The 11140-nt window shown below is 40.5% G+C and overlaps 1 protein-coding gene across 1 annotated transcript in view; it reads left to right on the forward strand.

Annotated features, from left to right (window-relative positions):
- LOC110056852 (uncharacterized) overlaps window positions 1–10900 on the forward strand; it is a 38180-nt gene extending 27280 nt beyond the window's left edge. The window contains exons 11-30 of the mRNA XM_089273329.1: window positions 640–982; window positions 1193–1315; window positions 1478–1665; window positions 2006–2134; window positions 2571–2642; window positions 2714–2879; window positions 3249–3413; window positions 3755–3934; window positions 4093–4246; window positions 4571–4692; window positions 5081–5203; window positions 5741–5819; window positions 6822–6921; window positions 7304–7331; window positions 7529–7609; window positions 7988–8097; window positions 8612–8687; window positions 8854–9036; window positions 9226–9408; window positions 10006–10900. Of these exons, the coding sequence (XP_089129455.1) occupies window positions 640–982; window positions 1193–1315; window positions 1478–1665; window positions 2006–2134; window positions 2571–2642; window positions 2714–2879; window positions 3249–3413; window positions 3755–3934; window positions 4093–4246; window positions 4571–4692; window positions 5081–5203; window positions 5741–5819; window positions 6822–6921; window positions 7304–7331; window positions 7529–7609; window positions 7988–8097; window positions 8612–8687; window positions 8854–9036; window positions 9226–9408; window positions 10006–10314 (2914 nt within the window). The 3' untranslated portion in view covers window positions 10315–10900. The remainder of the gene's footprint in view (window positions 1–639; window positions 983–1192; window positions 1316–1477; window positions 1666–2005; window positions 2135–2570; window positions 2643–2713; window positions 2880–3248; window positions 3414–3754; window positions 3935–4092; window positions 4247–4570; window positions 4693–5080; window positions 5204–5740; window positions 5820–6821; window positions 6922–7303; window positions 7332–7528; window positions 7610–7987; window positions 8098–8611; window positions 8688–8853; window positions 9037–9225; window positions 9409–10005) is intronic.
- The last annotated feature ends 240 nt before the right edge of the window (window positions 10901–11140 follow it).

The following is an 11140-nucleotide window of genomic DNA, read 5'->3' on the forward strand; positions in this document are numbered from 1 at the left end:
TGAAACTTGGTATGCTGTTGTTACAGGATAAGGAGATATTAAAAACGTAGTAAAAAGAGGGGGTCACCGTGCTTGTTTTCACGCCACAATGCTGACAAATACGGTTATTTAGATGTCTTTTGGTAATCTTCGCGCGCAACAAATAAGCTCGATTATTTTTTAATGTAGCGGGTTATATCACACAGAGTTCGACTTCCTTTGATTGTTTATTCATCTACGTCCCAGAAAAAAATGTCTTCAGATACCCTGCATAATTTGGACATGCGCTGTTGGGCCCGTTAGGTCTCCCTCTGTAGTATTTCTTTCATTTGCCTGAAAGGTAGCCATAGATTTCTGCTATTTTTTTCTCACTTATTGAGGATATTGTTCTCATTGAAATTATGAAATAAAAAGTGGGGGTCACCGTGCTCTTTTAAGAGAAAAAGAGCATTTATTTCGCTATCGAGCTTAGTTTGAGGGAAATCTCTAACGTTTTGTACGCGCACGCGCTCATGTGCGCGCGCTAATGACGCGAAAATCGTGCACAGTAGGGATGCGCGATGCAATACTAAGGAATCACCTTAACTTAAAAAAATGTTTTGCTTATTTAGTTTTATAATAGTTTTGCTGAATAAACAAATAAACTTTTGCGTTGTCCAGAAGGTCAGATGGTAATCGCTCTCTTCAGCCACTTCGAGCTATGACGCCAGGCTGCTTCAAGTCCAAAGCTGCCCCCACACCAAAGACTAGTACCCCTTTGAATTCCAACGCAAACCGAAGGATGTCTGGTCCTCGGCCGCAGTTTATCACGCCCTACAGAAAGCAGGAAGCCAGTAGGGAGGTTTCGCCTCTTGCGCGTTGTAGTAGCTCTAGTATACCGGTCAGTGGTTCCGCGGAGGCTCAAGGTTCAGATGTCGTGGAACCGTCTTCAAAGAAACCCAGAATATCAGCGTCTAACAGCACAATGGATGAGAAGAACGGTCATCATGGAACTGTTTCTCAGGTTAGCTTGTTGATTTTCGTTTTATCCAAATAATAATGGATAGATAAAGTATCACACTTTCTTATTTCAGACGTAAATAGCAAAAGGAAACCTCTGACTTCCACTGAATCGTACAAGTTCTGCCATCTGTAGAGAGTTCTTGACAGATACCATATTTCTAATTCTGTTCATTCTCAGTGAAAATATAATACAATTTCACTTCCATTTCAGACCGACGGCAAAGTGAAACCGCAGCCTGGTTTCCTTTCTTATTTGCGTCTCCACAATGGAAGAATAAAGCTTAAAGATATTGTTGGACATGGCACACTGCCAGGGCAATTCACCACAGCGGAGGTAAGCTGCTAGTCTTATCCTCCCTAAAATGACCGTGACTTCTCTTCATAAATGAGGAGGCCAAATAGCGGAGTATTCCTGTTTACAAGTCACTCGAAACAGCTCATCTTTATTAAAATAGTCTTTGTGACTGATCCTGCTGTAATTTTACTTTTATTTCAGCTGATTGAACTGGGTGTGTCTCCAGAGGTGATCTCTATTTCTTCCTCTAATGCGGGATCATTCCGGTTCATCGGAAGGAAGTATTTCAGTGAATCTGTGTTGACTAGCGGGGGTGGTATTAGAACGGAGGACGGCGGAGTGTTGCATGCTGGGATTGATGGCTGCGTGGGCCTGGAAGAAATACAAAGGTAAATGAAAGAAATAATATAAATACGTAAGGTCGATGTCAAAATTAATTGAGAGGTGTGAAAAGACGATATCTTGTAGTCTGAGTGGCGATTCACGGCAATCAACCAAGTTCACTGCACTGCATCTTGAAACAGTGCTGGTTGATGTTTCCTCGTCACGTTGTTGCGCGTTTATCTTAGAAAGCTGGCCTCTGTGCTACAAGGCTACAAACGAGCTCGTGGCAAATATCTTGCATTCTCTTAGGATTAGGTGTGTGCCTTTTTTCATGTGTGGAAATGTGTGATGTTATATCTTAAGCAAGGTAGAATTTTCAGGAAGATCTTGTTTTGTTTTTGTCAGTGCGTTTCTTAGCACACCTGGAGTGGACGGTCAGTTGATCAGTGAACAGTGGATCGCAAATCATTACAGATGGCTCGTATGGAAATTAGCCGCCATGGAAGTTGCATTTCCATGTCAATTTGCTGGAAGGTAAGTTTACTTTTGCATTAAAAAAAAAAGATAATTGTTCGGCTGGGACTGATTGCTCTGAACATTGTAACGGGGAATTTGATTATGGCGTGGTTCGTTTTGGTATGTAACACATGCCAAGCTCCCAACGCTTGTTCGTAAATCAATGTGGTCTGTTGCGTTAAGAGGAATCTTTCGTAAAATTTATTTATAATTAAATGTATTTACTAGTTTGTAGCTCCATTGGGAAAACGCACGTAAAAACACAATTCCTACTGTAGTTAGGACGAGACCAATCAAATTTTGAAGTTATTCTCTTTTTCAGTGGGTTTAACTTTGATATTTATTTCGCGCCATGGAGCTAGTAAGTATGCTGCGGGTTTTGCCAGTATATATTTGCAAGCGTTTGTTGTGTCCTTCGAGGCCGTCTTACATCAGTAACAATTTTGTGTTTTAGATGCCTGACTCCGGACTGGGTTTTGTGCCAACTGAAGTACAGATATGACCGTGACATCGATCACAGCAACAGGTACCACTGAGATCTGAATGTATTCACAGAAAATCCAACAGTTTTTCAGTGACGTTATCTTTACCTCTTAGGTCTGCATTGAAGAAAATACTGGAGCGGGATGATACATCCAGTCGTACGATGGTGCTGTGTGTCTCTAGTGTAACAGTAACGGAAAATCAAGTTGACAACACTGCTGCAAAGCAGACAGATAACGACGGCGAAAAAGACGGGCAGATCACTGGTAATAAAATAGAGGTGACTACCTGTGGACTTCTATGCTTTGCTAATGTAAATTCTGTGATTAGAGGGGAAAAGTGGGGTAGTTTACCGCTAGTAGTGTTTTCGAGAAACTAATGATGTCACAGCTCTAAAGAAATGAAGCAGTACTCTTAAAGTCCAAGAACAAACTCTTTAGTGACTCATTATAAAGTAAGAAGCTCTCAGTTGCCCTACGTATGCGAAAGATTTCCGCCTGTCGTTTCATGTCCCTGACGCAGATTAGCTCTCAGGCTAATGATTGTGAAAGAAGTCCACAAATTTAAAAGCAGGCGTCTTTGGTTATTTTTCCGTTTTCTGACGACTGTTAGTAAATCGAAAACGTTTCCGTTTGTTTTTGAATTTTAGAGTTGTGCAATCATAGAGGTTACTGATGGCTGGTATGGTATTCGAGCCACATTGGACAGACCACTTACAAGACTGTTACATGACGGAAAGATTGTTGTTGGGCAAAAGTTGTTCGTGTATGGAGCCGAACTGATAGGGTCTGAACAGGCTGTGTCCCCTTTAGAGGTACAGTTGTGGCTCAGTGAATATGTACACAAGGCGACAAGGGTTAAGGGATGGTCGTAAAATATGCCGTTGGTCCTTGTGGAATTTTTTCATCCATGAAATGTTTACAATTTTGACAGAGGTGCTGAGATATTGGCCCATGCCATATGCTTGCTACTTGTAGGGCATATTCACCATTGCTTGTTCTCGGCAGTACCCTCCTGTCCATGACACAACGTAGGAACCATTCGTTTAGTATTCAAGAAGATGCAGTCGTGAGTGCTTTGTTAGTGGACAGAAATCACCTATTGGGCATTCACCAGTTTTCGCCCAAAGTGACTCGTAATTCTGTTTTCTAACAGGCTCCCTCGTCATTGATGCTGCGGCTTCATGCCAACTCCACCCGGCGTGCACGATGGGATGTGAAACTTGGTTTCCATAGCCACGCGCGTGCGTTTCCATTACCGCTGGCCTCTTTGTTTGGTGATGGAGGATTCACAGGCTGTGTTGACGTCATCGTTTTGAGGCAGTATCCTGTGCAGGTAGGAATACTGACGAGTGATATGGTTAAAGCTAAAGCTGGTATTCGTCGAATCAAAGGTTGGGAGGAGAGAACATTATGTTATGTAATTAATAAACGCCATAGTTGAGTTTTTTTCTGCCAGTAACTCACGTCTGTGTTGTCTATTTATATTCACAGTGGATGGAAAAGATGTCCGATGGTACCAATGTTTTTCGCAACTCTCGGCTTGAGGAAAGAGAAGCCAAAAAGTTTGAAGCAGATCGACAGAAGCGAAGGGAAAAGCTGTTTCTGAAAATACAGCAAGAGTTTGAAAAAGAATGCCAACTGCCAGGTTAGTCATATACAACTCCGGTCAAATTTAACTTTTGTTCTTTGTGTGACGTCAGTCTATGGATAGGTACATGGAGTCGCGCGCTCGCCCGAGTGGGCGGTCAGACGGTCGGTATGTCGCTCGGTCAGCTAATTAATTTATACTAATTTGATATACTGTCACTTAAGCTCGCAAGTAGATTATGGAAGTCCAACAATGAACTTAACAACCACTGTTAAACAGATTAGATCATTAGTCCTTCAAGCCAAAGAAAATTCCAGTTTCTACGACAGACGCTTAAGGACACTGTTGTTGTTGTTGTTGTTGTTTTTTGTTTAATTACAGAAAAGAGAAGATCCGCGAGGTTCCGACGCCGTTCGTTTTCATCACGTGATTTGAAAGACTTGCATGACGGGAAGGAAATTTATGAAACTCTTACCCAGGCTTCCGATCCTGACTCAGTCAAAGTTAGTGTTCCTGTCATGGTTTCTGTTTTTACTTATAATCACCTTGTTGACAACTGTGAACTGTTGTGACGCTGATTTATTTCAAAAATAAATCACCCATATAATAGTCAAAGGCTACCTGCAGTTTGAGTAACAGTTTCTTTTTAGAGATTTACATTACGTCTAACTTTATCGGGCGTCGGATAGAAGAATTACAAGCTGAGGACATGAACGTTGTGCATTGTAAATGTGTCTATGAAAAGCAACAAACAATCGCAAACATCTGGAAATATGAAGTGTTGATCTGAGGGAGTAAAACTTCATTTTTTTGTAGTTTTTAAGTGGCTCTATTTCCTTGAAAGCCACCGCTAGACTACTCTCACGTTGAAAATCATTTTTCCCCTTTCAGGAGTGTCTCGATGAGCGGCAAGTGCGAGCCTTAGAAGATTACCAGCGCTCGTTACAGGAGAGAAAATGTGCGGAATTACAGAGCAAGTTTGAACGTGTTTGGAAAGAACAAGAGGAAGAACAGGTAACTCAGCAATTATCAATGTTGTTAAACTTGTGGCAAGTGATGTGTATCAATTCAATGGAATCAGATATCAACTGAATATAGAGTGAGGTGAAGTCATGATCCTGGTAATTGTGTTGCAATTTAAACAATGATGAAAAAAGATATAAAAAACTCTTGAAAAAATCTTCGGAGCTTCAAGGGTTGCGTTAACAATTGAGCTACACTGGTGCGTAAATTGGGAGCAGACCAAACTGTGAATTCAAATGACTGTTGTTTGTATTTTACCATACTGCCTTACATTGTAGAATTTTGACTTCCCTCTTGTCTAACCGTAGCTTTGACTAGCGCAAAATCATTACAGCAACAAACTTTTTTGTCAGTCATGGGAAAGCACCTTTGCGGAACGCGCGATTATTGGCATGGGTGTGTTTTAATAGCGAGAAGTTAGACGTTATTGGAAAGTTTGTGGTCATTCAAGACCGAGGATTAAAAGAAAACTGTAACAAGTACAACGTTGTATCACAGTAGTTTGATGCCAATTGTTTGTCTTCTCAGCGCCAGCTTCAAAGAAACGTGGTACCTCTACTGAAAGTTCGAATTGCGGATTACCTTTGCAAAGGGCAAGCCAGGCAGAGTGAGTATCTCTTGTGTTTAACAAAGCCCAAAAATACTGATTATTTGTAGCGTCATCGTGTGTCCATTTGTATGAAATAGAAAATGCTACTTGAAAAGCCGAACCTGCGATCGTACGTGCGATTTTTGTTAGAGCTTGGATGTCGAAAATGTTTTGGATTTGCATTGTTGACGTACGCTTATAGATTGATTAAAAAAAATAACAACAATAACATAAAGAAAATTCCACCACTTTCTCAAGAAGTAGAGCCAAAACCAATGGTGATCGCACACACCAGATTTTCCGCGCTTTGCGCTGGTTGCATTGCCTATATCCGATTGCTTGCTTTAAATGTTGTTTTATTACCCTCAATTGAAAACCGCTCTGTTTAAAGTGCTACTTTGATGAAATTCTCGATATCCATGTTTTTACAGTTTCGTACACAATAGGTCTTTCCTAGATATCTTGGCAAATTTCAGTCTATTACGAACATTAGAACTCTCAGTTTTTGGACCTTTATTTCCGAGAATTTACGGCCGCCATTAATTTTCCTTGTTCCAAGTCCTGGTTGAGAATTTGAGAAAATGATGCCATCTTCTCAAAACTACCGTACGGGTTGAAATTATGATAACAATTAATGTGGAAAATTGTACGAATATATGAGCCAAAGTTTTTGTCATTCTTAATGCGAATTGCGGCTAATTGTTGTTATAATTTCAACCCGTGCGGTATTTTTGAGAAAATGACGTCATTTTCTTCAATTCTCAATCAAGACTTGGAACAAGGAAAACTAATGGCGGGCGTAAATTCTCAGAAATAAAGGTCCAAAAAAAACATGAGTTCTAGTGTTCGTAATAGATTGAAATTTGGCAAGATATCTAGAAAAGACCTATTGTGTACGAAATTGTAAAAAATTGGGTATCGAGAATTTGATCATAGTGGCACTTTAACAATAACCAGTTATTGTGACCAGTTCACTGCGAGCGAGGCTATAATTTCTGAAATAGACATTTGTCGTTTCAGCTGCAGTGTTAAGCATTTGGCGGCCAAGCGAGGAAGTGATGCATCTGTTGAGCGAGGGATCCCGATTAAGAATTTATCATTTAACAGCAGCTGGAGTCAGGTTACAAATCATTTTGTTTGTTTGTGAAGAATATATGAAATAATTCATATGTGAACTGCGGTTGTAGATGAAAGTGAAGAATGATCATCGCAGTAAATTTTCCAATTTAAGCAATTGGAAAGAAGAAGCCTGGAAAAAAAAAAAAAAAATCAGGGCTTCAACGGGATCCCGTTGAAGCCCTGATTTTTTTCAGGCTTCTTCTTTCCAATTGCTTAAATTGGAAAATTTACTGCGATGATCATTCTTCACTTTCATTTTGTTTGTTTGTTGGCGCGGATTTCTCCAACATTACGAAAAACGTCACTTTGTTATTCATTATTTGTAAAGTGCGTCCTAGTCTGTCAATCGTGCTCTCATAAAGTGTTCATTTTTGTTTCTTCAGGAACCGACCAGGTGCCTCTGAACTACAGGCAAGTGCACAGCAGAACATTAAAAACACGAGATTGCCTGGGTCTTATTATATATCGTTCTATCTAATGAGTAATCTGTAATTTTGCTGCATGTTTCAATATCGTTTGGTGCCATGTGTCGCTTTCACTCCACTGAGCCCCGTACAAAGTTGGCGCTGTTTTAGACCAACACTTATTCTTCGTTTTACTAACAAAAGCTTTCAGCAACACGAACGACAAGATACGAAGAGCTGCCCAGTGACCCAGGTGTCAAAAGAGTGGTTTACATGCCTCGACAGGTATGCTATCGGAGTAAACTTTATAAATAACGACACGGACTAACGGTACTTGATACCTTAAATCTAAACAACTGGCATTCAAGCGTAAGTCCCTATTTACAGAAATCTAAATCTCAGTGTAGGTTATTTACTTTCTGAATCAGTGTTCACTTAAGGAAGCTAGGAGTCAATTGGAATGATAACAAAAAAATTCCCACGTTTTTAACCCCCCTGTTTTGTGATTTCTCATCTTTTTTTCAAGAGCCCAGTTCTTTTAGAACTAATTGTTGATCCATGCAAAAACAATACAAGACCTCAATCGAATCGTCCATTTAGTACGAAGTTGAGTGTTTTGAATGACAGTCTGTGTGTTGATATGTAACTGTTCTCCTTTCTCAGGCCGGTTCTTTTGATGAGTTGCGATGTGGTTCGTTGCAGTCGTTTTCAGAAGTCGATGTAGTTGGAGTGGTGGTATTTTGCAGTCCTGTATCTACCTTCTCCAGCTCCAGGTACCCATACTTTTTTAACAATAGTGTTGCTTGATTGAACTTAAGCGTGGCGCTTTTAGGAAGCTTGTTCATATTCAATTCCATTTCCAATGCTTCACCGTCGTTAACCACACTCGTCATCTGATTGACCCTGAATGTCAGAGAAGGTTCCAGCTTTTGGATGTGATAAAAATCGATTGCCTGACCCGTTTGGGAATTTACTTGGGGCGTTAGAAGTTTAGAAGGTTACAAAAGTTGATAAAACGGTGAAATGAATTTGAAATATTGTTTGGTGGCTCGATGCAACACGCAGCCGCATGAACAGTGCCTCTGGTGAAATCAAGTCTAGGTGATAATTCATTTGCCCCCTTCTCCACCCTGATGGTAGTACGCGTAGTTAGTCCCATTTCAATCACTTCGACTATATGTTGGTTCTGTAACCTTAGGAAGATTTCAGAGAGCCAGAAATTGCCATGTCAAGTCGTATCATTCTGTACAAGAAGGCTTTATTTTGTACACTGTCATTTGTTGTTAGTTCCAGCATGCAGACCGTTTATCTGTCAGACGAGGACAGCAACTTAGTGGCGATAAAGTTCTGGGGAGGATTGAAGGTTTTCTGTGTTCTTTTTATTATTATTATTATTATTATTATTATTATTATTATTATTATTATTATTATTATTATTATTATTATTTTATTGTAGCAATTTAAATCTGTATTATGGTTTAACCTCCTAATTTTCGTGAAAAGTTTAACTCTTGCCGTCTTTAACACAGGCGGTGGCTGTAGAAGATCTGACCAAGCCTTGTAGCTTCATTTGCTGTACCAACTTAACAGTTCGACCAGATGACCGGATCCAGTGCCCCTCCCTGACCTTCACTGAACTGTCAACGCTGACCCTAAAGCCTCGCGAACCACATCTACGGACTGCCTTGCACAATCTGCACCAAAGTATACCGGTATGTACTGTGCCTCTCTTTGCGCACATTTGGTCGTGATTTGTCTAATTTTCCCTGTTTTGCCTGAAATTCTGAATGGTTGGCGAAGTAACTACTTCGTTCGAAACATCTTGGAGGGTGTATAGTACTACATGGATACTCATAATTAATAAAATCTGATATTTATATTATTATTGTTATTTTTTGCAGGATATGAACCTTTTCATGTGTCACATTCAGCAGACTTTGACTAGCATGCTTCGCCCGAATCGAGCGTCTCCTTCAGTGGACGTGAAAGTCAACACTGTACCTACGTACGGACGGCAAAATTACAATTCTGCTCTGGGAAAGAAGTGTACGGATGTAACGGTTACAGTGGAATCCACAGACAGAGTATGTAGCAGCCTTGTTAAAACTACGATTGTGTTTATGATGCGTTGTCTTCGTATGTGATTTCCCCTCACAATTTACTTAATTTTTTTTTCTTCTAACGTTGATCATTTCGTCTTGCGAGGCTCACAAAACTCTTTATGCCAAAGGTGAAAACTTTGATTTCATGAAAGTTTCAAGTGTGTCTGTTTATTGTGAAGAACTTTGTTTAGGTTGGGGTCTTGTTGCTATGTTCTTTGATGTGTCACTCTACCCTAACAGTCCATCTTTCCAATCTAGTGTATAAATGGGTACCACTGATGCTGGGCCAGTGGGGGTAACCCTGCGATGTACTAGCAGCCCATCGAGGGGAAGTACAAACATACCGGGATAAGGTCTGGCAGTGTGGAACAATTTCCTTTGTCACCTTTTGAGTTTGTAATGTGGTGCTATCGGTTAAAACCATGCTAAGTTTTGATCCCAGCTGAAAAGTTGATTGCCAAAACCAACCGAAAACGGTTTCCTTCTTAATTGACACGGGAAAGCAACAACTCAAATATTCCCAGTAGAACACGATCTTAGATAATTATTTATTATTCCACCATACTGTCTCTTTTCCAGGAAAACGGCAGCCCAATTCTCAGCGGCCAAGAATATCGCTTAGCTGGATTCGGTCAATCAACGTCATGTGATGAGCACGCGCTGTCACGCAAATTGAATGTCTCCAACATTGAGGACCCTAATAATCCGGTCACGCCTACTGCCGGTGCACGCACGACGTCGAGGCAGTCAAAACGGAAGTTATTGGACAGCATCGCTGAGCCACCTCCCCTCTCACCTCTGCCCAGTTCCATCCCGGCCAGCGTCAGAAGAGAATTCAAAAGACCACGACAAGTTGGAATGCCAGGAAATGTTCGGCTTAAACAGTGAAACAATGTAGACAACCTGGAAAGCACAGCTTGAACACGCTGTCAATTCAAACACGATTGAAGTGCCCGCTTTTTAGGGGTTCAACAGTAAATTAAGCAAGTAGTTTTTGGAGGGTACCGTCTTATCTCCTGTGGATGTTTTGGTGGTGCCGTCATTTATTTCTTTTATTAAAAATATCTATACAGAAATTCGTAACAGACATGAATGTATTATCGTAATTCCATTACATTGAAGAGATAAAGAAAGCTAATTTGTTTGCTAGAAGAAATACCTTTTTACATAAAGTTAAATAAGAAAGAGATGAAAATTATTTAGTTAACGAATCGAAAAGCAAAAAAATTATAAGAGTATGATGTAAGATGTTTGCTAATCATATTATGAATGAGCTTGAACAAATTAGAGACTGGCACAAAGTGCCACTCGAGTCCGGCTAAGTAAGTTGAAGTTTTTACATTTACCCAATTAATTTGTGGTTAAACCGTTGTGGTTCACGGCGTTAAATGAAAATGTTAAACTTGTTCGTCCTAGATGTATTAATTGTGGATTCAAATGCAAAAATATTTAAATAAAGGCGATGGTAATTTTGTGTTTGGTGTCCTTTGCGACGTGGAGGCGCGGTGGCCTCACGGTTAGTACGCTGTACTCCGGACCGAGCGTTCCTGGTTCGAGTCCTGGCCGGGGACATTGTCTTGTGTTCTTGGGCAAGACAATTTACTCTTACAGTGCCTCTCTTTACCCTGCTGTATAAATGGGTGTCGGCGAATTTGATGCTGGGGGGTAACCCTGTGATGATCTAGCATCCCATCCAGGGTGGAGTAGAAATACT

Source organism: Orbicella faveolata, unplaced genomic scaffold (genome assembly GCF_042242905.1).
Source record: "Orbicella faveolata isolate gen_17 unplaced genomic scaffold, um_ofav_v1 contig_35, whole genome shotgun sequence".
Classification (NCBI taxonomy): Eukaryota; Metazoa; Cnidaria; class Anthozoa; order Scleractinia; family Merulinidae; genus Orbicella; species Orbicella faveolata.